The 27,370-nt window shown below is 47.1% G+C and overlaps 1 protein-coding gene across 3 annotated transcripts; it reads left to right on the top strand.

Moving 5' to 3' along the window:
• On the top strand, positions 1-26,326 carry RNF141 (ring finger protein 141). 3 transcript variants are annotated; one of them, XM_061566424.1, is made up of 8 exons: positions 1-131; positions 14,861-15,043; positions 15,851-15,959; positions 17,757-17,963; positions 18,611-18,714; positions 19,418-19,525; positions 23,502-23,625; positions 24,186-24,316. In XM_061566424.1, exons 2-7 carry the CDS (start codon positions 14,910-14,912, stop codon positions 23,623-23,625), a joined length of 786 nt encoding a protein of 261 aa, XP_061422408.1. In that variant the 5' UTR covers positions 1-131; positions 14,861-14,909; the 3' UTR covers positions 24,186-24,316. The 3 variants fall into 3 exon arrangements, with proteins under 3 accessions (XP_061422408.1, XP_061422409.1, XP_061422407.1); XM_061566425.1 differs by lacking the exon at positions 23,502-23,625 and having other exon boundaries at positions 17,757-17,831; positions 24,186-26,326; XM_061566423.1 differs by lacking the exon at positions 23,502-23,625 and having other exon boundaries at positions 24,186-26,326.
• The last annotated feature ends 1,044 nt before the right edge of the window (positions 26,327-27,370 follow it).

The following is a 27,370-nucleotide window of genomic DNA, read 5'->3' as shown; positions in this document are numbered from 1 at the left end:
GGTTACCTGACGTCATTGCCCATGCCGCTGGTTACCTGACGTCATTGCTTTGCGGCCCACGGCTCCGCGAGACTCAAGGCGGGGAGAGTGTGGGGAGGGTTCCGCTCCATCGACACGGATGTCGTCCCCAGGCGAGTACAGCGCTGGTGCTGTGAGAGAACGGCGCTGGTGCTGTGAGAGAACGGCGCTGGTGCTGTGAGAGAACGGCGCTGGTGCAGTGAGAGAACAGCGCTGGTACAGTGAGAGAACAGCGCTGGTGCAGTGAGAGAACAGCGCTGGTACAGTGAGAGAACAGCGCTGGTGCAGTGAGAGAACGGCGCTGGTGCTGTGAGAGAACGGCGCTGGTGCAGTGAGAGAACAGCGCTGGTACAGTGAGAGAACAGCGCTGGTGCTGTGAGAGAACAGCGCTGGTGCAGTGAGAGAACAGCGCTGGTACAGTGAGAGAACAGCGCTGGTGCAGTGAGAGAACAGCGCTGGTGCAGTGAGAGAACAGCGCTGGTACAGTGAGAGAACAGCGCTGGTACAGTGAGAGAACAGCGCTGGTGCTGTGAGAGTACAGCGCTGGTACAGTGAGAGAACAGCGCTGGTGCAGTGAGAGAACAGCGCTGGTACAGTGAGAGAACGGCGCTGGTGCTGTGAGAGAACAGCGCTGGTACAGTGAGAGAACGGCGCTGGTGCTGTGAGAGAACAGCGCTGGTACAGTGAGAGAACAGCGCTGGTGCTGTGAGAGAACAGCGCTGGTACAGTGAGAGAACGGCGCTGGTGCTGTGAGAGAACAGCGCTGGTACAGTGAGAGAACAGCGCTGGTACAGTGAGAGAACGGCGCTGGTGCAGTGAGAGAACAGCGCTGGTGCAGTGAGAGAACGGCGCTGGTGCAGTGAGAGAACAGCGCTGGTACAGTGAGAGAACGGCGCTGGTGCAGTGAGAGAACAGCGCTGGTGCAGTGAGAGAACAGCGCTGGTACAGTGAGAGAACGGCGCTGGTGCAGTGAGAGAACAGCGCTGGTGCAGTGAGAGAACAGCGCTGGTACAGTGAGAGAACAGCGCTGGTGCAGTGAGAGAACAGCGCTGGTGCAGTGAGAGAACAGCGCTGGTGCAGTGAGAGAACAGCGCTGGTGCAGTGAGAGAACAGTGCTGGTGCTGTGAGAGAACAGCGCTGGTGCAGTGAGAGAACAGCGCTGGTACAGTGAGAGAACAGCGCTGGTACAGTGAGAGAACAGCGCTGGTACAGTGAGAGAACAGCGCTGGTGCTGTGAGAGAACAGTGCTGGTGCTGTGAGAGAACAGCGCTGGTACAGTGAGAGAACAGCGCTGGTGCTGTGAGAGAACAGCGCTGGTACAGTGAGAGAACAGCGCTGGTACAGTGAGAGAACAGCGCTGGTACAGTGAGAGAACAGCGCTGGTACAGTGAGAGAACAGCGCTGGTACAGTGAGAGAACAGCGCTGGTGCTGTGAGAGAACAGTGCTGGTGCTGTGAGAGAACAGCGCTGGTACAGTGAGAGAACAGCGCTGGTGCTGTGAGAGAACAGCGCTGGTACAGTGAGAGAACAGCGCTGGTACAGTGAGAGAACAGCGCTGGTACAGTGAGAGAACAGCGCTGGTACAGTGAGAGAACAGCGCTGGTACAGTGAGAGAACAGCGCTGGTGCTGTGAGAGAACAGCGCTGGTACAGTGAGAGAACAGCGCTGGTGCTGTGAGAGAACAGCGCTGGTACATCTTCTTGGTTCTTTCGGTAAAGTCACGTAGTAGGGAAGTAATAAAATAATAAAAATAAAACATAATAAAATGATTCTCACGACGTTTCGGTCATTTAGACTCTGTCTTATCGACAGCCTTGTTCTTCACCTGAGGACGGCTGCTTGCGTTGTGGCCGAAACGTTGTGAGAATTATTTTATTTTTGTTTTATTTGTATTATTGTATTACTTCCCTACGACGTGACTTTACCGAAAGAACCAAGAAGCGCTGGTACAGTGAGAGTACAGCGCTGGTACAGTGGGACCCTGTTAAGTATTCGCAGAAGGGAGCGATGTCGTTGCTGTATGAAGTCTCATCTGAGTAATCTGTATGTACATTTATAGCTTTAACACGTAGGCTTTCACGACCAATATCCATAATAGAGGTTTTTTTTAGTTAGATCGCGTAAATATGTGATCTAACCCAAAAACCTCAATAATCAACTTTGTTTTGTGCCCTGCACACAACACAAAACCACATCAACACGCACGCTGCAGTTCCTGCACACAACACACAGTTAATTGCAGGTATTTTTATGTCATACTGGCAGGAAGTACCCGGCTGTGCCCGGGGGAAAAATATATTTCAAAACTTGTCTTCTCTTAAAATACATAACATATACATACACAAATACTAATCTATTGTGACAGCCCGGCGTTCCATTTGTCTGTCCATTTGTCCGTCAACAAACTTATAAGAGGCTTGCAGACGTCCTTAATCAAAAATTAATAGAAAGTGGAGGGTAAATAGTTGATCTAAAAGGTTTCCAAAAATTGTCGACCCCCCCACCCTCAAAAAATATTTTTACCCCCCCTCCCCCCAGACAATTTAATTTTATCGTCATATATACCTACACAGCCTACATACAATAGTGTCAGTCATATCTAGTGACTCTATAGTAGTGTCGTGTAGAATCACTCAGTCGGATACGTTGTTCCAAGTCACCTGCTTACACTTTATTACTCTTTCGCACCAGTTGTAGGCGATCCTATTTCTGTCTATACCGTCATTTTGTTAACCAACTTCCCCTATCTACTTTACACCTCGCTGACCTGCCTGCGGCAGCTGTTCCTCTCAACAGCTCCGCACTCACAGCTCCGCACACAGCAGCTCACACAGAGCGTGCACACAGCAGCGCTCACACAGAGGCTTCACTCGCACAGAAGCTTCGCTCGCACAGAGGCTTCGCTCGCACATAGTTTGCACACAGCTGCTCTCCCTCTGCGCCGCTGCCCTCGCCTACGTTCCCTCAGACCCGCTCACTCGTCCGATCTGGGCGGTGGGATCAACCATCACCCGCCCGTCGACTCGTGAGGGTTGAGGTCCATCCCTGGCTTGAGCGGCAGCGGCGAGATGTCTTCACCTTGGTCCCAGAACCAGAACTCCCGCTGCGCTCTCACACACCCCCTTATATCCTCCCAATTATCCAGCTCCTCCCTTGTGTCTCTTTAGGGCCCGACAGGCTAGCGCCTGTCAGGCCATCAATCACTCCTTATCGCACATCTCCAAGGTGATACCTCTGGTGCCAGCGTACGACCCCGGACCGACCCCGTCCGCAACTGAATTTTCCCTTAAAGAGGTGGCGGTTTGCACGTGGAACCTTACGTTGCACACGCGCACCTGCCTGCCCTCGGTTTCCCTAGGGCATCAGTGCGCACCACGCATTTTACCACACTTCATCAGTGTAGTGTTCTTCACGGAGGCACACACTGGAGTTGGAGGCAATACGTTTATTTCAACATCCCAACAGGGGAACTATAACGTACACTGGTTCTATTGCTATGTGTTAGCTAGACCGTTATCTATGTGGACAGCGCGTTAACTACACGAAAGGGTCAGTCAGCCTACATGCTGCCTGACCCACGATGCCGAGCGAAGACGGAATACTTAACACCCAGGGTTGATTTCACAGACGAGCCCCGATCACTGTCGGGGCTTCCCCTTTATCCCGTTCAGTGTGGCCTTGCCCTGCCCTCAGCCCTGCCCTCTTCTCGATCTTGCCAGAAGGCTCCCGGCTCGTATTACATACCCCTCGGAGTCCCCCTTCGGGTCCCCTTGCTACCCCGTGCCGGTCATGTGCCCTCTCCGGTTCACACCGGGCAGCACGTTCGCACCTGCTCACCTCCAACCCTCACCAGAACCATCCCCCAGGGTCCGTTTCCATGGCAATCCGGAGCTTGCACACAGCAGGTGGTGCCATCCACCAAAGTGACTCAACTCAGTCACCACACTAACATCATAATGACACCATTTAAGTCACTACAGTAGTATCCACTGACCCTACAGTAGTATCTACTGACACTACAGTTGTGCTTTTGACTGTAATAGTATCTACTGACATAGTATCTACTGACCATAATAGTATCTACTGACTGTAGTGGTATCTACTGACTATAGTTGGATCTGTTTAACACGTAGGCTATAGTAGTATCTACCGACTCTACAGTAGTAGCTCCCTACATTTTTATTTAAACTTTTTGTGACTGCAGGGATTCATATGCTTTCCTTCTTTCGGTAAAGTCACATAGATAGAAAACAAAAATAATAATACTGGTAGGAACGAAGTGGACCAGCCACCAATAGATTATTTCATCCGTCCGTCCGTCCGTCCGACCGTCCGTCTGTCCGTCCGTGTAGCAACATCGCCCCCTACTGCAAACACTTGGCATGACCCTACAATAACCTTTAGACTCAGTGACGCTTTCCTGGCTAAACAAGTGTAACATTCCCTTATAATTCCCTCAGATAGCTTTTAATTAAAACATTTAAATTAATGAGGCTTTCCTGGCTAAACACGTGTAACATTCCCTTATAATTCCCTGAGATAGCTTTTGATTAAAACTTTGAAATTAAATAAAAAACGCACAGCACCCTAAAGCCTACAGCTAGGCCTAAAGCCTAGAACTAGGCCTGAAACTCTCCCTTCGTATCGTACCCCCGCGTGTGTGAAAGGGAGTTAATGTTTAACAATGTTACATTCCCTCATGTTTTTAAATAGAAACATTTACATTTAAAGCTTTTACATTAATAATTAAAACATTTCAATTAAAAATTAACTCACGGCGGCCTAAAGCCTACAGCTTGGCCTAAAGCCTAGAACTAGGCCTGAAACTCTCCCTTCGTATCGTACCCCCGCGTGTGTGAAAGGGAGTTAATGTTTAACAATGTTACATTCCCTCATGTTTTTAAATAGAAACATTTAAATTTAAAGCTTTTACATAAATAATTAAAACATTTAAATTAAAAATTAACTCACAGCGCCCTAAAGCCTACAGCTAGGCCTAAAGCCTAGAACTAGGCCTCAATCTTTCCCTTCATATCGTCCGATTAGGTGTAGCAACATCGCCCCCTACTGCAAACACTTGGCAGGACCCTACAAAAACCTTTTGACTCAGTGGGGCTTTCCTGGCTAAACAAGTGTAATAATACATTATGTTTATATTCTTTGGTTATTCGTTCCTACCAGCCCACCCCGCAGGGTCCTGTTAATAAAAAACCAAAATCTCATGACGTTTCGATCGCAACACAAGCGGTCGTCATCAGGCAGAGAGAAAAGGGGGGCAAGCCCCCAACAGCAACTGTTTATAAAGGCTTGAAATGGGCGTAGCCCAAGTGTCAGAAGGAGTGGGGACAAGTGCTGCGGGGCAGCATGAATGGACGAGCCAAAGCTGTGAGTGGGCGGGGCACAAGAGCCGTGGAGGCAGCCCTGAGCGTCGAGCTGTGCAGTCCAAGTGTGTCAGCAGTATGGGCAGGAAATGCAGGAGAAGACAAAGGGGGAGAGAGTAGGGAGCAGAACTAGGGGGAGAGAGATGGGGTAGAGATGGGGGGTATTGCACCTCGCTCCACACATCCACACTGCTGACGAAGGTTGACAAGAAATTACAAATCAACTCATGACCGAAAGTGGGTTTTATAACCATCTTCTCGGTTGAAATTGTGTCTGTGTCTATATATGTGGATGGCTTCATGAACGAATCTTTGTTGATAGCCAGTAGGCTTGCAAAGTACCATCGTTTTAGAGAAATATATTTTGTGTAAGCCAGCTGCAATTAAATAATGATCAGCTATGGCAGAACTATTGGTCCTACCGTGTTTCAAATCTGCCTTATGTTCACGAACACGGTCCGAGACATGTCGCTTAGTTTCCCCAATGTAACTGCTGCCCCAGATACAGCTTAGTTGGTAGACACCGGGATATTGTATGTCAGGAATCTTGTCCTTCACAGATGGGATCAGATCACAATTTTTTTGTACTGTGTTAAATTGGACCTGGATCTTGTGTTTGTTCATGATTTTGGAAATCTTTTTGGTTACCCCTGCTATGTATGGCAAGGTGATGGTTTTGATTGGATCTTCAGATGGTTCCTTCCTCACGGTAGCGGTGATGGCTTTACGGACTGTGTAGTCAGAATATCCTTTCGCCTTGAGAGCTTGGTGTACGCGTATGAGTTCACTGGTTAGGTGTTCATGGTCGTAAATACATTGGGCTCTATGGGTGTAGCGTTTTGATTCGGGAATTCTTCTGGGATAGATGATGGTGGGATTCAGGTTTTAGGTAGGCATCAGTATGGGTTATTTTCCTGTAGACAATGGCTCATTGAGCCATCTGGTCTCTTTTTGATTAAGACATCCAAGAAAGGTAGCATGCCATCCTTTTTTACCTTCATTGTGAATGTTGTGGCTGGGTGTATGGAATTGATGTGGTTGAGGAATTGGTTCAGAGCCGGTCGACTATGTGGCCAGATGACAAACGTGTCATCCACGTACCTCTTCCACAAAGACAGGTGTAGAGTGGATGCCTGGATGGCGTCCGTCTCAAATTTTTCCATGAAAATGTTGGCTACAACCGGAGATAAGGGAGAACCCATTGGGGTACCTTCAGTTCGTAGAATGATCCATTCCAGGTGAAGTATGTATTGTGAGGCAGTGTCTCACCATCAGCATTCAATCCTTGTTGGACCAAATTTTCAATGATTGCAATGGTATCGGGCACAGGAACTTTGGTGAACAAAGAAACTATATCGCAATTAACGAGAAAATCACCTGGGGGCTGTGCGATGTCTTTAATTGATGATACCAGGTGAACTGAGTTCATTACAGAAGAGGTGGTCTTACCAGTGAATGGCTGCAAGGTCTCAGACAGATATCGGGCCAGTTTGTAGGTGGGTGAGCCAATGGTGGAGACGATGTAACGGAGGGGTGTACCTTCTTTGTGGATTTTTGGTAAGCCATATAATCTGGGTGGTCTAGCAGCAGAAGGTTTTAAGGAAAGCCGTTTGGTTTGTTCAATTAATGAATCTGAATCAGTAATGATACTGTTCGTTTTAGTAACGAGGCTATTGGTGGGATCTTTTTTTTATTTTTGTGTAGCTACAGGGTTTTGTCCATGATGACCATGGCATTGCCCTTGTCAGCTGAAATGATGACGATTCTGTCAACAGCATAATTTTTGGAAGCTAAAATAGCCCTCTCCCGTAGCCAGATAACATCTTGAAAATGTTTTTGCATGTTTGGGTACACTTTTTCCTCCATTTCCTCTTCTTAAGTGGTAAGGATGCCTTTAGACATGGTGATAAGTCCATCTGTGTCGTCAGCAAGATTACTGCAATTTCCAATATCAAGAAGAGATTAAGAAAAGTTTCCTGCCTCTTGGACTCCATGGAGATTTACGCGCATGTTTGTAGATAGCTTCAATTTCATCACGTGTCTCCAGAGGAATGATGACTTGATGCAGGTATTTAACTCATCAGCTTTATTTCCTCGAAGTACTACAGGTAAGGTCTGTCAGAAGTCACCAGCCTTGATAAAAGTTACACTACACATAATCCTGGAATTGTGCCAAAGGTCCTGCAAAGTTGTGTTGTCAGCCTCAAATGCTCCTTTGTGGGGCATGGTGCATTCATCGCACACTATGAATTCACTATTAACCAGGACTTGTGCAAAATATTGCAAACAGGGGATTCTTGTCGGGATGGATCCAATAGAAACTTGAATGTGGAATGGGCAGTTCTTCCTCCAGGGATCAGAGTTGCCGCAATCCCTGATGATGCCACAGCCAGAGCAATTTTCTCCCTCTGGTGAAACTTAGCCAGGAGCAGGTTGAGGACAAAGGTCTTCCCAGTACCACCAGGTGCATCAAGGAACAATATACCTCCATTTTTAGACTCAATGTCTTCCAAGATTTTTTATGTAGGCTTCTCTCTGCATCCACCAGCTTTGGTTCATTTTCCTCAATAAAGTTGAAAAGCTCTAAACCATCATAGGACATTTCACGTATGATCTCTTGGGCAAGAGCATGCTGGTTGTCTCTGGAGGGTGTTGGTAGTCCAATAGACTCGAGGTCTTTTCCACCAATGGAATAAAGTTTGTCATCAAAGAGGATGAGGGCCTGGTTAAAGATGGCATCAGAAAAGTTCACCTCGAGGTTGGGATTTTCTCGTTGAGCTCTGCGGAGGATGTCCTCACTCCTGCCTTCCTTGTATTTTTCCCAAAGTCCCATGGGGTTAGATGGGCTGCAAACTTAAAGAATTATGCAAAAGAGCAATCTCAGTTGAGAAGGGGACTGAGTAACAGAAGCTTCTGTCATAGCTTTATCAAGATGCTGATCATCTTCAAGAATTCCATGAAGATTGCAACCTTCCCTGTATGTTTGACAGATGACTCCTTCCACTGTTCTTAGGTCTTAGAAATATTTTGTCCCTTTGACAACATGGAGAAGCATTCACAGAAAATAGCACTCCTGATTGTTGGGATGAACTGTGTAGACTCTTCCTAAGGCATAAGATTCACCATCACCAGCACGACACTTCCATTTTTTTTTAGCAGACCAGGTATAGTAGGAGGGAACTTTATGATAGAGCAGGTTGGCAGCAAATTGATCACTTTGGCACAAAAAAAACGCCATAGAGGTTGTATCTTGTGGAGCCAGGGCCTGTTCTTGGGAATTTCCTTTGGTGAAGTAGATGCATTGATCATTTTCAAGGTGAACTGCCAAATGGACCATTGTGGGGGAATGCTCATGGATGGGGAAGCCAATAATTCTCCAAATGGCCTCATTGCTGCTGATGTAACTTCTTTTGACAAAAAAGTTTAACTTCATCCACACTTTCCCCCTCTTTTTGTGAGGCAAACAGCCATTTGCAAACATTTGATGGCTTTCACAGAATTGCAGTATACCACATTAATGTGGGCCTCAAATATCTTGCATAAGAGAGGGCAGAGTTAGTGCCTGGTCTGAGCGTTGTTTCAAATCCACCATCTTCAGTTTTTATGCAACGATAGAGAGGATAGCCATCTTGCCCTGCCTGAGTTTCTTTCAAGAAGTTTGTTGGATACTTTTTGGTGCACTTGCGGTCTTGCATACATGGTGAATTTGGATTGAGCTCCCCACATGGGCCATGGACCATTTTCTTGCAGACCACATCAAATAGGGCAGGGTCTTTTTTGGGGTCGGGTAGCTCAGTACTGATAAATGTGTTAATGTCACTTGAATTAATTTTTCTCTTAACCATACCAATATGTGGGCATGAGGAAGACCACGTTTTTGCCACTCAATGGTGTGCAAGTTACATATTGTCTTCCCAATGACGCCGCCTTCCTTTGTCAAAGCCTCATGAGTTGATCAACTTTGAGTTTAAACACCCTTGCAATGATGTCATGTCTCTCTGTTGGCTTTTGGTTTTGATAAAGCTCAACCTGGATCTCCTTCCATTTTGGATTGCAAGTGAAGATGATAAAGAGATCAGGCCTGCCATATTTCCTGATATAGGTCATTGCATTTTGAGTCCTCTCATGCATGTATCTTGGTCCACCTGTGAAGGATGAGGGTAAAATAACGAATCTCTGCACATTCAGAGCGTTTGCATCCCCGTCAGCATTGATAGCGTCCCTGAGATGAACATACTGTTCTACACGCAGACGTTTTTTATTGAGTTGAATGTAAAGAAGGCGCTCACTCTCAATTTTGTCATACTCATCCACAACATACTAGTGAAAGAGTTTGGCGCACCTTAAATGTGGTTTCCTCATTCTTTGTCCATGATCATGAAGGAATAGAAGTCCTTAGAGGAGACGGTTTTGTGAGGATGATTTTGGCCCGTTGCTTTGATAATTTGAGGCATCTGGAAGTGGTAACCATCTTGCCCTTGCCACAGTATTATGGGGTATTGTAGGGCATCATATGCTCTGTCTCAGGAACTAGTTTGATGGTATTTCTTTGGTATCGAAGCACAATGTCTCTCTTACCATGTCCTTCACCCACCATAAGAACAGCAACCTCGCCACAAGTTGGGGCATTGAACCTGCATGCGTGCTCCCCCCTTGGGGCCTTGGATGCACTGCTGATAATTTTCGTTGGAGGTGACTTGTGCTACATGTTTAAAACGTATGATCATTAAATTGTGTTGGTTGAACATCCGTTGGAGGGAGAGAACAATTTTAGTCTGGCACTAGGAACATTGCTGCATCGCTGGTTGCCTTGCTGACCTTCATCTCCCATGAAGTATATCTGAATAAACTTGTGCTCTTTGCCTGGCAGTGGTTGAATGGATCCGATTCGATGAAATACTTGAATTTTGAAGGTGGGCATTCATCCTGGCTCCACTATCTCCTTTGTTGCACCAAAATAAGTCATTTGAAAGTAAAACATTTACTTCCTGATGTTGATCAGAAAGTGTTAACTCAGGGGTATGGCCAGATATCAAGGATTTCAGTGGCTCGGGGGGGTCTGCACATAGCTAAGTTTGACTTTTCCATCACTGCTGCACATTTCCTTGGATTCTCCTTTCCACTTTTTAGCACCACATTCTTTGCAAGTAATTGACATAGAGCCTAATATCACCATGGACTGATGATCAATCTCAGGTTGGTAATTTAAAGCTGCTGTGTTCCAGTCCGGGTTATTTCTTCTTTATGCAGCATGACGGACTTGCCTCTGGCGTGCCATTTTTTGATGTTGTGGTTCCTTAGCCCGTGCTGCTGCAGTGACTGTGCGGTCCCTAGCTTGTCGAGATGCACGTTTTTCAGTAGTTTCCTTAGCCCGTGCCTCTGCAGCGGCTGTGCGGTCCCTGGCTTTTCGAGTTGCCCGCCGTTCTCGTGTTTCCTCAGCCCGTGCTGCAGAAGTGGTTGTGCAGTCTCTAGCTTGTCTCCATGCATGATGTTTAGGATTTACCTCCGTGTGTGTATCTGCAGAAGTAACTGTACAGTCTGTAGCTTGTCTTCATGCACGCTGTTCAGGATTTACCTCGGTGTCTGCATATGCAGAAGTAACTGTACAGTCTGTAGCTTGTCTCCATACACGCTGTTCAGGATTATGCTCAGCTTGGGCTGCTGCAGTGACTTTGCAGTATCTGGCTTGTCTCCATGCACACTGCTCTTCAGTTTCCTCAGGCTGTGCTGCTGAGGTGCCTTCGTTGTTTGTTACCTGTTGAGAAAGCCGCTGCTCCTCAACTGTTTGTTTTACGTGCCACAGCGCCACTCGCTTTGTGTTTGTTTTTCTCTTGGAGTGGCTTGATATTTTTTTGGCATTTTTGCCACGAAGGAGACCCTCGCTCCCGCTGCTCAGCAAGCTCGTTTGCGTTGCTCGGGACAACCGCGAGTTGGCGTTTCTACGTATGCGCAGTTGCGTAATTTGGCATGCGCTCAAAGTTATCATTATGATCAGCGTAATTTGTTATGAAGTGTGATTTTATTAGTTTACATTGGACCAAGGAGAAAAACAAATAGCACGTTTTTGTCTGGGGGCATAGTGGGTTGTATCTGTGTACTTTGTTTAAACGTAGAACCAACAGTTGTCAGTTAAAAGTGTTGCACGGATAGGCGTGCGCAGACAGACAGAAAGACAGACAGGCAAAATGGATGAACTGTTTATCAGAGTAATATAATGTGTAAGAATACATTAACCCCCTGGGTTCCTCTAACTTGTTAGGCGCAGTTATGACATCGCCTTCCTCGATACCGGAAACAGGAAGACTTTATTCACAATTCTGACAATCGCATGATGATGCTGTAATCACCAACGAAACTTCGTTTAAATCAAATTGTAAATTTTGTGGTTTTGCTGTCCAGCACACCAGTGGTGGTTGGTGAAATATGAAGTAACTAATTCCCATGTTTTGTTGACGTGACAAACCTTATTAATTGGCTGTGTTAGGTGAAGGTGGGTTTATGACGCATTTATATTTACGAGATATAACCCAAATAATGTTTTTTGAATGCATAATATTGGTCGCGAAAGCCTACATATCAGTTTCATTGTCTTGCATTAATGTAGCAGTGGTGAACGGTAGTAGTTATCCTGTGTTGTAAATGTTTAAGATGTTTTTAGTCTTTGTAGCAAGAGAGATGCTGCCACCGTGAAGTTAGCGCACCGCATTTGCAATCCAGAAACCACCAGTTGGACTCAATCTTTTGACTCGGCAGTTGAAGCAATGGGTACGCTTCTTCAATCCCGCCACCCCCGTGTCTACCCGCCGTGTCCACCCCCCATGTAACGGGCTACACCCCAGCGTTGTGGTGGGCAAAGCCGTCCCTAGGGAAAGGTGAATCGGGGCGACTGCCCCAGACCCCGCGCTTTGGGAGGCCCCCCGCACTTCGACCTCACGGTGTCAGATGTAATACTATCGGTTTAGTTTGAAGGCATCAGGGAAGCCCACACAGTGGGATTTTCCCCATGCCCCGCACCCCCTTATGGATGGCTTTGGTGAGAGGGTAAAGTGTGGGTGCTCTTACAAGTCATGAGTGCTGCAGTTACCTCCCTAAGAGGGACTCGGGAGTGAGGGGGAAATCGAGGGATTTACCTGCTACGGATTTTCCAGATCAATAGATGTGTAGTGAGTCCAATTGAGTCACAGACGTCTTGGGAGCAACACGTTTTAATAAACTCTTAGCACAACATACTCCAGGCTATTAACACAACATACTCTCGGGTGGTGACCACCCAACTAACGGAACTAGACATGGTTCCACTATCCTGGTCCGGACCACAAGCTGGGTCCCGGACCGCATGGCTGGAGGCTTCTTCAAACTTGATGTGAATCTCCTGCTTCACCAACAGTCAGAACCCCGAGCCCCTCACAGGGGGGGGGGCCCTTATATCAGGCCGGGCTGGGGCTGGCTCCGCCTCTCGCCCCGCCCACCTTTTCATCTCTCTCGCCCTTGCCCGGCTCTCGAGAGTTATTCCCGGGCCATGTAACCACCCATTGGCCCCCTCCACCGGTGGCCCCCCTCCAGTATCATCCAATCACATGTCCCCAGGTCAGCGAGAGTATCATGCCCCCAACGTAACCCTAACTGGCTGACACTCTCTCAACGGGAGCCCGCGCCGCACACTGTGCATGGTGCCACCGCACTTAACCAGAACTCACCTAAGCCCCCACTAGGGCTGGTACTACACCCCGTGTCCGGGTTGTACATACAAAAGTATACATCCCGCCGTGGCCTCGCAGGCCCGGCACCACACAGTGACATTCCCAGTCACTACAGATATACCCCCGACTTTTGGGTCCTGGAGTAACAAAGTCAGCGTACAGTTATATACGATGTGAGTAAATGTACAGGAACGCAATACAGATGGTGAGAATTGTGACCTTAGCTGGTACGGACCACAGTGTTACTCGTGGTGTACAACGCTGCACTCTCAAAACTGTTACAGCCCCAGTAAAAGCATATACAATATAGGAAGAATTCCCTTCTCTTGTCTCCACATATACATTATTATGAGCTTGTACAGTACTGGCAAACCATTGTCTTCAAGCATGGGTTAAAGTCTATTCGGTAGACTGAGGGCATAGACATTGCAATTGTAGCTTGCATGTCGAGGTACCAGGTTTCATGCCACATACCACGTGACAAGAAATACTCCAAACTTATCTTTTGGAGAATATAGTATTTTTTAAAGCCTTTATATTAAGTTCGCATACTTGCTTGCTTGCTTGCGTGCTTGCTTGCTTGCGTGCTTGCGTGCTTGCTTGCTTGCTTACAACCGTGCAAATCTTTCGGTCGTTTTTTAACCCACTTCCCGTGATCCAATCGAGCTGACATTTTCCACACAGACTCGTTGTGCCAGACAATTAATGTTCGTGAAAAAAAATTCCCAAAATGTTACACTTTTTAGGCAAAAAAAAATTATTTTACATATATTCAAATAGAACTCATTCATCGCTTTGGCTGAACGTCACAGTATAAGAGCCCAGAGCGTAACCCCTCCACAGGCCGTGGCGGAGTAGCGCAGTTGGTAGCGCCCTCGCTTCCCATGCCAAAGGTCGCGGGATCGATCCCCGCGTCCTCCACAGGCGAATATATTTTTAAATCCTTTATATTAAGTTCGCTGCCACGCATATAAAGGATTTATAGTGAAAAACTTTGTTTTTACGGGTTATACTTATTCCCCATCAAGTGTTTGCACTGCGTTTTCACAGGTCTCACAGTGTTCCTGGAGAAAAGAGCACTCATTGAATCGGCACTAAAAGGGGTCATACCATTACATATATGGCGATACATTTCCGACAGCGTTATTTCTTTTGTATGAGCAATATATGAGGGCTTCATTGAGGGTATCAGCTCGTTGCCCTGCGAGCAGTATACTGCCTTACATCATATCCAAATTGGCCATCGCAGGTAAAATCACCTTTTCCACAAGTGGAAAATGAAAGTATCACCCACGTGCGACTGTGGCGCAGCAATCAGCAGAACGCATCTTGGACTCTTGTCCACTACAAGCGTTCCCCAAGGGCACAAGTGGGATTCACTCATCCTCTTTAGCCAGCAGCTGGATTTATAACCAAGACATCGATTTATGGTTTTCAGTTTATAACCCATACAAATTAAGAAGTGCACAATTCTGGCAAAATTTCCTGATGATGCTGGATGTAATTACCAGCGAAACGTCACAGTTCTTAAATTGTAAATGTGGATTTACTCTCCAACACGCCGGTGGGCTGAACGAGTAACTAATTAGCACGTTTGTTTACGTGACAAACCTTAATAATTGGCTGTGTCGGGTGGTGGCGGGTTAATTACACATTTATACTTACACGATCTAACCCAAAAAACCCTTTATTATGAGTGTATAACGGGTAGTGCTGTGCTTCATATGGATTGACATTGTGCCCTGCTGCTGCTATGTGTAGGTGAGGCAGCCATGTGAAGCCTCCATTGCAGGAAAAGCAGACGGGGTCCATGGGGCAGCAGGTGTCTCAGGGCGGGGCTGCCAGGCTGTCCGAGAAGATGCTCAAGCAGGCGTGGCTGTTGCGTGAGATCGCCAGCCTCCCCTATGAAGACTTCCTCGGCCGCATCGGTGACATCAATGATACGTGCGTGGATGAGTGACAGTAATATGTGGGTGTGTATGGAGACACAGATGGCTGTGTGCCCTGCTGGCCACATAAGCCGCTGTGTCCTGTGGTGTCCTTTATAGGTGCTAGCTCATAGCATTTCTCTGAGGTTCTATAAGGATACACATGATATTTATTTTTATGCCTCTTTGTTTACTGTGGGGAGCGGGAGCATAGTGGTTAGTGCGCAGTGCTACAAACCCGGCGACTCGAGTTCAATTCCTGGTCACGGCGAACATTGGTGACGAATATCTGAACCGGTCCTGGGCCTCCCCTCGGTCGACTCGGCCTCAAATGAGTACTTGCTGCGGTATGTAAAACATCGCCACTAGGGGACAAAGACAGCCAGGCATGGTGCTGGCCGCTCACCCTCTCGTGTGCAGTGCCGGCTTTCATAGGTGTTCGCGAACAGCACTTGCCCCAACAGCCCATTGAGGCTATACTGAGGATTTTTGTCTTTGTTTACTATGTGTTACGCTACAACAACCCTGGAAACCCAAGTATAGATATGGCTGGTAGCTCTACATTTTGTATTTGATTGGCATCAAGATGCCCAGTATTAAGTAATATTGTATGGTATTAAAAAGAAGGATGCAATTGGTACATTAATTTCTACATTTTATTGGGATTTTAAAGAGTTAATATGCTGTAAGGTTCTCTTAAGACTTGTTATGCTCATCTAGGCTTGCGCATGCATGTTCGTATTTCCATGTGTGTTTGTGTGTGCAGTGCTGCACTTGCTCCAAAATTGTGTTAAGGCTATACGGGGGATATTTGTCTTTGCAGTGCACGCAGGTTAACAGGGGGCCAAGACAAGCACCTGCTGTTTGAGGTGCAGCCTGGCTCTGATGCCACACCACTTTGGAAAATCACAGTGCGTGTACTGTGCACCAAGGTGAGGGTTGCCATCATATTTGTGCATGTATGTGTGCGTACGTGTGTGTGCGTACATGTATGTGTGCGTACACGTGTGTGTGAGGCAAAGTATTAATAATAATTTAGTGCGTTTTGGTGTTTGCACCATTTTTATAACACGAGGCTATAATAAAGGCGTTGTTACACTTTAGTTTCACAGTCTGTGTGATATCACTGTGTGATCCTAATTGAGTCATTTGCGGGTAACTTTTCACATTTGGCAAAATAGGACCGTGACACCGACATACGATAGCCTACTTGTTTCGATGGACATTGAACGACTGTCGTGTATGTTACGGTTTAAATACCCGCAGTAATAACCAGGGCAGCCTGCCCGTTTTTAACTACGAGCCTCTGTAACAAGTGGCCGGAGTTGCTACTGCTGGAGCCATGTCACCGCCATGATACATGATATCTGGATACTGTCACGTATGAGGGAAATTTAATTCGCTGGGAGACAGCGGTGATGCAGAGCACCTCATTTTATTGTATCGGCGACAGATTGGACACAAAAAGAGATGGCTGCTTTCAGTGCAGTATTTACTTAGCACCAAAGCGACATACAGCAAAACACGTCTCAACAACATTTCCGCGAAATACAGGTGTGTGTGTGCGTGTGTGTCGTTGTTAGCACCGCGGTGCTGTTACTTGCGTGTCAAAGAGTCCACATTTGTGTCTCGCTGTAGACAACACCCTGACCCTTACTTGATCTCATGTTCAACAAAGACAAAGATCTCCTGTATATCCTTAACAGACTATTGGGGCAAGTGCTGTTAGTGAGTAGCACCTATGAAGGCCGGCACTGTGGCACATGAAGCAGTGGGTGGCTAGCACTACGCCCGGCCGCCTTTGTTTCCCCAGTGGGGAGGCCCAGGACTGGTTCAGATAATCGTCACTGGTGTTGGCTCTGAGCAGGAAGTAGTGCAATGCGCTAACCATTACGCTCGTTCCCATGTGTTCAACTTCCACACGATCACAAACAATGCCTTGGTAGTGGCAGCGCCATCATTAGTCTGCTAGTTTAATCTCGTTACGGATCAGACGATTGTCATCACAGCTGCAGAATGGGGCTGATGAAAATGAATACTAACACTTTCACTCTCAGTGTAAATATTTACATTGATCTAGGCTATTAACACTGAGGTAAATAACCATGTCTGCTTTGAATAGAAAAATAACGTTACATATATATGTCTAAGCATCTGTATTATATACATGATTTAAGTATAATGTTACGACAAAACGTTATCACTTTCGCTTTCTGCCCTGTTCAAATGAGAGGTCTCGGCTGCGGCGATATATCCTCCTCTGAGAATGTTGTCTCTATCTGAACCACCGTCTATATGGGTGAGGTAATTATCATGACCCCTCCCCCACCACAGTGGGCCACTTCATGACTGGCATGTCTGAACATTTTTAAACATCGAAGGAAGCAACACGTGTATAACAATCCGGTAGGAACCAGTCGAAATCATTTTGGAAGCAACTAACATCAAAATAAGCATGAACTTGCACTCTTCTGTGCCTCAGATGCTGCTCGTCTTCACATGTCGAGTGGCATGTAGGAAGCAGTCACGGCTGACACGACCGCTGCTGGGGAGCATCGACTTGGATGTAAAAATTCTTAAATCCAACTCTGATGCTAGGAACTCAAGTCTGGTCTTACGATTTTCGTATCCGAGTGGAAAATGTATTTAGTTCTTTCTTTTCAGTTACGGTCGTGCGCTTGTAGTTTTCGGTTGTTCTTTGCTCTGAGACAGAGAGCTCCTTTGTGCAGGTGACGCGCTCGACGGGGCTCATCGAGGCGTCGCGCATCATGAACCTGCATCAGTTCACCCTACTCTACCACGAGGTGATGGGCCAGGCTCACTGTGCTGCTGCTATGGATGCTGCTGCCACAGCAGAACCGGTTCCCCTACGGTTGCCCCATCTGACAAGTGACCTCGCGCCGGAACAGGGCATCGCAGACGCAGTGAAACCCATGGTACAACGTCATTAAGTTCTTCGGCGGCTGGGAATCGGGTGTCATTTATCCCTGGCTGGAGAGAAGGTTATCATACAATACAATATAGATGTATTTAGCATCTAAACCTTACGACATCTTGAGCCAATGTACATAAAATGTGGGAATATTTATTTGGTAGAGAGGCAATCATCAGAGGGGGGGGGGGGCACCATGGTGGCGAGATGTTAACTCCCTCGCCTGATATACAGAAGGTCGTGGGTTCAATCCTGACCCTGATACCTTTATATTTGGAGTTTACATGTCTCTCTCCCCGTGGTCACGTAGATTTTTCTCGGGGTCCTCTGGTTTTTTCCTACACATTTAGAGGCATGCGTTTAAAGTATTTGGTTCCTATAATTTGACGTGATAAGCCACTTCATTGAGCTAGAATTTGTGGCCAGGTCACTTCTGAAAAAGAGCTATATCGCCCAAGTGGGCCTTACCTGGTAAAATAAAAATAGTTACATTTTGTGTTTAATATGGTTGACCTGTTTAACCGGGGGTGAGCAGTCAAGACTTAAATTATGATTGTTATAATTTCCAACTTGTGATATGAGCTCCAAATTTCTGGATTTACAACCTACAATAATGTTTGCCTCATTTTCTGTTATCCTGTGTAACACTAGACGGAGGATGCAGAAGATTTATCAAAAGCGGAGGAGGCTGGGAGCATCGCGGACTGTGAGATGGAAGATGGGGGAGCCTGCCACGCCTCTCTGTGGATGGGAAGGTTTGCCCTACTGCTCATGCTGAATCGGTGTACACTTTGAAGAAAGACGCATTCCAACAAAGCAAACCTCTGATATTGTATTGGCTGACATTGTATTGGCGACAGAATGCCGCAGCGGTAACACTTATGCCTCACAGCAGGAAGAGCCTGGGTTTGATTCCCGACTCGGGACACTTTTCTGGGGGGAGTTTGTACGTTCTCCCGCTGTTCTGCATGAGTTACCTCAGGGTTCTCTAGTTTTTTCCCATAGCTAAAAATCATACAATGTAAGCGGTATTGCAAAAACATTGCTCAATTGGGATCACACAGCAGCAACATCGCTCCCTACTGAGAAAAATTGTCACAACCCTCCTAAAAAAAGTCTTGAGGCTCTGTAAGATTTTTCTCGGTAATAAGCATAATAATCGTAATATTAAACACAATATTGTCTCAAATCTTGACTTAAAAATTTTCGTGACTGCAGGAATTCATTTTCTTTGGGTCTTTCGGTAAAGTTACGTAGATAGAACAATTAAATAAAAAATAAAAAGGAAAATAAAGTGAATACAAAATAATAAAAATATTCACTTTTTTTTAATTGTTCTATCTACGTGACTTTACCGAAAGACCCAAAGAATACAATATTGTCTCTTAGCATTATTATGATGCGATATACAGTTTATTTTCTATTTTGAATATGAGCTCTCTTCGCACCATCAATCAGGATCAAACAGCTTACGGATGAAGAGGAATGCTGCATCTGCATGGACGGACGCTCAGATGTCATCCTGCCCTGCACACACAGCTTCTGCCACAGCTGCATTGACCGCTGGTACCGCTGTGTGAACATACAACTTCACACACCCTCGCCCACCCACTGAAGAAAAACATACACTTACTTTGTACATATGTAGTGACTTACTCAGAGACACTAAGAGTAGGAGGCACTCTTGTTTATTAACAGCCTTAACAGTTCTCACTTAGTAACTACGGTTCCCAATCAGGACAGCTGGCAGACTGCCTGACTGGCGATGCCGAGATGGTGAAGACGGTGACGGCGACGAAGATTCCAGCAGCACGACGGGATCCCACTCCAAACGACAGCCCCGAGGTCCCCTCCCGGGGCCCCTCTTATACTGTCAGCGTGGCCTGGCTCCGCTCTGGCCACGCCCCCCTTCTGGAACCTACTAGCAGGTTCTGGATGTGCCTCTTCCGTAATGTTTCCCCTACATCCCTCTCTCTGGTCTATCACGTGACCTGCTGTCAGTCAGGGCTGCTGTAACTGCAGATCCCCTTCCCTGCCAGCAACAAGCGCTATGCTGCTAAGTGACCGATTCTATGTCACTACACATACATTACATAACAGCCGCCGTTTGCCACTAAGTGGCGATGACGTCATTGTGGCGTCTGTGCCAGGCCAGGTGCACTTTGAGGCCACGTGAAGTGTCGAAGGCTTGCTGGCAGGTCATGGAACAGACCCAGGTACTGTGGCTTGACTGACTGAGATGACTGGCAGATGTACCCACTGTGCTCCCCAATGTGCCAACTTGTGTTTTAGACACCCGGCACTCTGCTCATTGTTGTGAGCATCACTCCTCTGCTCTCCATTGTTGCTGAAAGGCAGCGCCCCCAACTGCCCAGTAGCGTCCGTCACGAACCTCCTCCATATTCTTGGTTCTTTCGGTAAAGTCACGTAGAAGGGAAATAATAAAACATAATAAAATTAAATTCTCACGACGTTTCTGCCACAACACAATCAGTCGTCCTCAGGTGAAGAAACAGAGCTGTCGGAAAGACAGCGTCCTAATGAACACTGCTAAGCTTGGCAGCATATTTTAAGCTGGGTGGGAGGAGGAGAGTGCCTTGACAAAGGAGTTTACATATCAACAGAGGAATTTAGCATATTGATGACAAATGCAGATATGGGATTAGTCATTAGTCACTCCCATTGTATTGATACCAAATGGAAATTTCACCGATACATCCATCGAATTACGTGGTTAAAGATGTTAAATAGTGTAGGGACCAGAGGACTTGCCTGTTACACCCCAAGGTGACCAGGAAATGGCACCAACGCTGGGCCACACAACTTTTCCTGGGCCTGCCCACCATCAAGGTGCTTAATGATTGTGAGCAGAGGGTTAAGAACCCCGAAGGCATGAAGAATAACCAAGAGCCCTGAACTGTTGATGGTATCATAAGCCATTGACCAGGTCAATAAAGCAGAGATGTAGGTCCCTTTTGAAATGTCCCACACCTCTGCTGTAGCAGACGTATAGAGAATATGGTGTCTGTGCAGGGCTATGTTGAATAATCCTTGCCAGGACCTTCCTTGGTACACTGAGGAGAGAGATGCCCTGGTAGTTGGTGCAATCAATGTGCGGTCACCCTTAAAATTGGAGACCACCAAAGCATCCTAATCCTGCAGAACTCACCCTGTGGACGTGACGATGGTAATGATGTCAGATAGGGCAGCCTGCATGCAAATGCCACCCTCCCTCAGTAGTTTTCTTGAAAGGTTGTCTCTCCCGAGTGCTTCACCTCATCTCAGGCTCTGGGTCGCCCTGCGCTGTTCCTCAACAGGAAGGGGGGAGGAGTAACTTACATGCACTCGGTGAACTTATCACCAGTCAAAGTCCCGCAGAGCAGTATTTCACTCCTGTCCATCCCTGGAGGAGGGGAGGCACCACCCCTTACACCCATCCCCTCTCCCCGACCTCCCAGCGTGCGTGCCTCACATCAGGCTCTGTCGGAATGGGGACCATCTAGCTTATTCCCGCGAGGGCGAGGAGGGTACTTTGTCACCGTTTCCATGAGGGGGGGGGGGGGGAGTTCATGGTCCTTACATTTTTCTAGAATGATCTTCCTGACCATGATGTTAAAGGTTTACAGTAGATTTTGCTGGTGATTTGATGCAGTGTCTGGTTTCAACCCCCACAGAGTTGTTTCAATTGAGGGGCTGAGTTTTGTGCCTCAGATATTATTAAAGAGAGTCCATAATATTCAAGTAAAAGGTATTTTTATCTGGGCATGACCAGAAGGCGTGGAGGTGCATCTGGACCGTGCCCGAAGGGCAATCCGGTAAGACATCTGTAAATTTAGCTCTCTTCTCATTGGTTAAATAGGTGCTGTGCATGAATTTAAATTGGATGAGCTTCAGTTGTAGCGATCTTGGGCCGATTTAAGGGGCCCGCCAGATTTGGGTCTTTTTACGTTGAGGAATATCTTGGCTCAGAAGCCTGTTCCAGAGCTTCTTAGGAATGGATCTGGTCTGAATTCCCTCACCATCAACCATCAAATACAAAATACGAAAATTTAAGGCATCGCAGCCCCAGCACGGTTAACCGAAATATACTCCATGGTGTTATCTGAGCTAAGGGGTTTCCCCTCTTCCAAGACTTCACAAAATGCTCAGCAAGCCTGCAGACCTCTTCCTGAGGGTCGAAGATTGGACCACATTCTCTTCTTTGAGTTTGGAAATTGATGTAGCGCTGAAAGTGCCTTTCTTTCTTAATTCACCGACATGGAATGTTGTAGACGGTGGGAGTCTAGCCGGAACACTTCCTCCATCAGCCAGGGTTTCTGGGGGGTCTGGACTGCTTACCTAATGCAGCCATTTCAGCTGCATGAGTCACAGTCCTGAACCTCACCCATTTCCCCTCGGCATCAGGAGGACGGGGGACGATGTCAGCCCCAGTTGCATGACCCACTCGGGCATTAAAGTCACTCATGGGGATAGCACTCAACAGGATGGGACAGGTCATGGAAGGCACCTTGATTCATCAACCTTGCCTGCATTCCTCCAGTGATGTCCATCTTCAATAAGCTAACACCAGCACAAATTACACACCCGCTGTGTACATACAAAGATCCCCCGTATAGCCTCTAACAGACTTTAGGGGCAAGTCCTGTTACTATGAAGGCAGGAACGGAACATACGGGGGTGGGTGGCCAGCACCACACCCGGCCGCCTTTGTCTCCCCAGTGGCGATGTTTACACCACAACAGGTACTCATTTGAGACTGAGTCGACCTAGGGGAGGCCCAGGACCAGTTCAAATAATCGTCACTGGTGTTGACCATGAGCGGGATTTGAACTCGGGTCGCTGGGTTCATAGCGCAGCGTGCTAACCACTACACTACCACGCTCCACATACACACATCTTTTTACACCCACTAACATACTCACCCTCACCCAACCACACGGATATACATTTGCCTTGTGGGCTGTCAGAGTTATTTGACTATACAGTACTTAACCATATTGGTCAGTGGGGGTTGAAAGCAGACTTTGGAGCATACAACAACAGTGTAGTGTCTTATAAAATCACTCGTACTGACACGTTGTAACAGGTCACCTGCTTACACTTTATTAGCCTATTGCACCAGTTGTAAGCACCTCTATCAATGTCGCTACGGTCACTTCTGTTAACCAGTTCCCTCTCTTATCTACGCTACACCTTGCTAACCTGCACACAGCAGCCCTCGCTCTTGGCAGTTCTGCACTCAAGGCTTTGCACACAACAGCGCTCACACAGAGGCTTGCACACAGCAGCGCTCACACAGAGGCTTTCACACAGCAGCGCTCCCGCAGCCGACGATCCCTCAGACCCACTCGCTCTTCCGACCCGGGCGGGGGGGGGGGCAACCATCACCCGCCCGGCGACTCGTGAGGGTTGAAGTCCGTTCCCGGCAGCGGCAAGACGTCTTCTCCCTCTTGCTCCCCGCAACACGAACGCCTGCTCCGCTCTCACACACGTCCTTATATCCCCCTCCCAATTGTCCAGCTCCTCACTTGTGTCTCTTTAGGGCCAGACAGGCTGGTGCCTGTCAGGAAATCAATCACCCCTTATCGCACTTCTCCCTGGCAACACCTCCGGTGTCAGCGTGCAACCCCGGGCCGACCCGGTCTGCACCTGCTCTCCCAATTTAGGTGGCGGTTTGCCCGTGCAACGTTATGTTGCACACGCGCACGCGTTTGTCCTCGGTTGCCCTCGGCCAACAGTGTGCTCCACATATTTCACCACACTACAACAGTATAATGGATGTTGCTACACTGCTCACTGGTGACGATTTGACCCTAACAACGTGGAACAGCGTGCTGCATGTGCCCTCAAAAGCATGTAACACCGTGCTCTGAAAAACATTGGGGGAGAACCGCGATTTAGATTGTACACAATTTAAAATGCTTGCAATATGTCAATTTAAGAGTGTCTTCCATAGTTTTCAGCTCCAACAGGAAGTCATGGACTTGGAAGCATTCATAGTTAAATTATTTACAGCATTTTGAGAAGCAGTTTTATTCTGATACTCTATAAGTTAACATTTTATTTTAGTAGTGCAGATGGTGAGATGTAATCAAAGTGGGTAGAAAGAGCCCATGCCTGTCTTAGGAAAAGCATGGAGCACAAGACACAAACGGTGATGTGTAGATACTGTGTAAGTACCAAGCACTACACTTCTTGCCCTGCTTGGTTTTCTGTGGCTCCACAGGAGTGGGCAGAACAGGAACTGCCCAATCTGTCGACTCAAGGTGGAGGGACCAGAGGAGTCGTGGCTCCTGCCAGACGCCCCTACAGATGAGGATGTTGCAAACTACATCCTCACGCTGGCCGACGCGGCAGGGACGTCGCATCAGCCTTGAGCTGCCCCTGGTCCCCGGGGAACACCTCACAGAGCCAGCAGCCCCCACCTTGCACCTTGCTCCCTGCTCACTTCACCATGCACTGGTGGCACGGAGCCTTGAGCGAGGTCTGTGCTGCTTGTATGATGTTGCACCCTAGCATAGACATGGCACAAGACCCCTAGCCCTGGCTCTATATTTACAAGAGCTGTGATTTATATTTATGAGAAATGCACCTGCTGAACTGCAGTGTACTTTCTGATAATTGCATACGTGTGGTTTGCCACATACATAGAAGTGTCAAGCAGATAAAATATGTACCTATTAAATGAGAAGTTATCTGCCCTGGTATATTGGTTAGTACAATGGACTTTACAATCCCTTCAGCTGTGTAAATGGGCAAGTCGTTGAGTTTATTGGCTGGTCTCTTGTTGTGGGGTGATATGCGAGTGCTTTCGCGTTTTCAAAGACATCTGGTCAGCGTGAGAGAGTAGACAAGTACCCCCTCGTGCTCCATCTAGTGTAGGCTCTTCTGCCAGCATTGGAGGGATCAAGCTTGTACCTTTCCCTGTTCCACAAGGTGGTTTGTACGTTCGCATGTGCCAATCGGTGCATTCATTAACATTCCACTGGATACGATCACCGCTTCCTGACTTTCACAAATGTTAACGGCTCTCAAACGGTTCCCGGTTTACCAGTTGTTGGTGAACAATCCTAGAGTTTTTTTAAAATGGGAAAATAAATTCCGAAATTGCTTATTTTAGTAACTTTAACGACAAACTAAAAATATGTGTGCATGCTTTGGGGTATGCGAGAGCCCTGTAGCAGTTCCTTCACTGCCATACGATCCCAGTGACGTGGATTCGATTCCCATCCACATAACACAGCAGGCAGTGTCTAGATAGGAGCAGTGAGTCCCGCTCCTGTTCTTGTGCGGTTATGAATATAATCACCGGGGACACCGATGTCCTCGTCTATGGTGCTGGTCAGTCGCCCCCTTGGTGGGCTGTGTATTATACTTGCTCACCAACAGCACTGGCATTGTGATGGCAATGTAGAAATCCTCGTGCTGGTGTGTCGATGTGTGAACTGCATGCACTGTTTGTCTCGTGTTGGCCAGTATAGTTCACATGTACCCAGTACAACAGGAAGTGTGGAATTGTGTAGCTTTATTTTGGTGTTAATTTAAGGCATTGCTTCAGAATATTATTACTGACACACTGTACAGATTTAGTTTTACCTGTTTTAGTTGATAAGAGCAGTTCAATTCCTTTTATCTGCGAATCCACATCACCACCATACATGATTACCACAGTGACGTGCGGTGAGGTCAATGGCTGGGGAGGCACTGGCTAGTGTCAGAGCCAGATTCACACACTAAGGGGGGCGTGGCCTCACTGAGGGGGGCGTGTTAGACTCGTCCTCCTCTGTGAGGCGGATGTGATAGCTGCCTCCCCCGGTGCTTTTTCATTGCAGTTTCATGACGAGACCAGCGAGCCTAAATATGTTTATACACACACGTGAAATAAGTTACCTGGAGTATGGAAGGCGAGGACATGAAATAAAGGGGTCTACAAACATTACATTGGTGACATACTGAGATAGTAACAGGCACGCGCTTATTGCCCACGCTCCATCCAGTTACTGAGGAGTTGCGCAATCAGAGGGGAGGCTGAGCTCGTCGCTGCCTCGCCTCTCGTCTCTTCCTGTATTTGCAGCGAAGCTCCGCAAATTTGGTGATTTTGACTATACAAATGATTGGAATCGTACAGAAATGACATTTATAACACAGATCAGTGGAAAATCTTTATTTATTTTATTTGATTCTTTTTTTTTCGTAACAGCTATTTTCATTGGAGTATGGCAGGTGAGGCTCTGCATCCCCTGTCTCCCCTGACCGCACGTCCCTGGATTACCATTCATCGGAGTTGCACTCCAGTGTATTTTTGATTGCTTCAGACAAATTAAAAAATGAGTCCATAATTAAAGCCTTTTATGTTGAGAAGCCTAATACATTCACACCTGTCCAACATTTCCACAACAATGCAAGAAAAATGGGACTTTCATGGCACAAAACAAGTCCAGAACTTTGGCTCCGGACCTCCAGAAGCACCCTGTGCAATCAGCGGCAAAGCTGTCGAAGCAGTGGATACATTTCCCTACCTGACCACTGATGGACGATGCAGACCTGATGTCATGCGCCGAATCGACCTGGCCTCAAGAATAATGAATGGTCCTGAACCGCATTTAGTCCCAGAAACGTTTAAGTCTGAGAACCAAATTGAGAGTACCAGTGCTGTGTCAGTTTTCTCGTATGGTGCAGAGGCCTGGATGTTGCTTCAAGCTGATGTGGATCAGCTGCAGTCTTTCCAAATGTGATGCCAAAGACGCCTTGGCATCCGATGGTTTGATTTAATCAGAAATGTCACCGTTGCATCTGCGACTAGCGATTGGGAGCTCCTTTCGCGGGAGTCGGCTATCACTTTCTGGACACTGCCCTGTCTTGATGCGCAAACTCCAATAAATTGTGCACTTAAGTTGGCGGTTGATAATTGAAGTGGACTGCGACCCTCAAAGAAATGACACAGCCCCCGCGATTGTACCCTGTCATACGTGAATCAAATAAATCACTCGAGACATCGCTGTATGGCAGCAAGAGCAGTTTATATGAATGCTGTCGCAAGAGGTCGCAAATTTGGTGCAACGGTCCGTCGCTGACTGCGTGATAAATGAATAATTATAAACTGCTTAGTGAAGAATTTGCGTATCAAGATGCCTGTATGCCTTTAGGCACATACTAATACTGTAAGCAATCACTGCAGTTACTCCAAAACAGTTGGCTGTATACCAGTGAGGGTTCACCACTTGGATCTGCTGTACTCTATTGATATTCTATGGGGACCTCATTTGCCAGTAAAAATATGATAATTGGTTCTTTACCCTTCTATCTGGCAACAAAACTGACACCTTTTTGCAAGGAGTCATGTTTGCATAGACCGCAATACCTGCAGTCATAATACAAACAAAATAACATAACTCTGATAATGTGCACTGT

Source organism: Lethenteron reissneri, chromosome 37 (genome assembly GCF_015708825.2).
Source record: "Lethenteron reissneri isolate LAM-NWPU_2019-01 chromosome 37, ASM1570882v1, whole genome shotgun sequence".
NCBI lineage: Eukaryota > Metazoa > Chordata > Hyperoartia > Petromyzontiformes > Petromyzontidae > Lethenteron > Lethenteron reissneri.
The sequence above is the reverse complement of the archived record's forward strand: the minus strand, read 5'-3'. Positions and strand labels throughout refer to the sequence as shown.

Bases quoted from the DNA above. Each gene is read 5' to 3' on its own strand.
- RNF141 (XM_061566423.1), top strand. From the start codon at position 14,910: ATGGGGCAGCAGGTGTCTCAGGGCGGGGCTGCCAGGCTGTCCGAGAAG. The intron at 15,044-15,850 runs GTGCGTGGATGA...TTGTCTTTGCAG, and splicing joins ATCGGTGACATCAATGATAC to TGCACGCAGGTTAACAGGGG. The intron at 17,964-18,610 runs GTACAACGTCAT...GTGTAACACTAG, and splicing joins CAGACGCAGTGAAACCCATG to ACGGAGGATGCAGAAGATTT.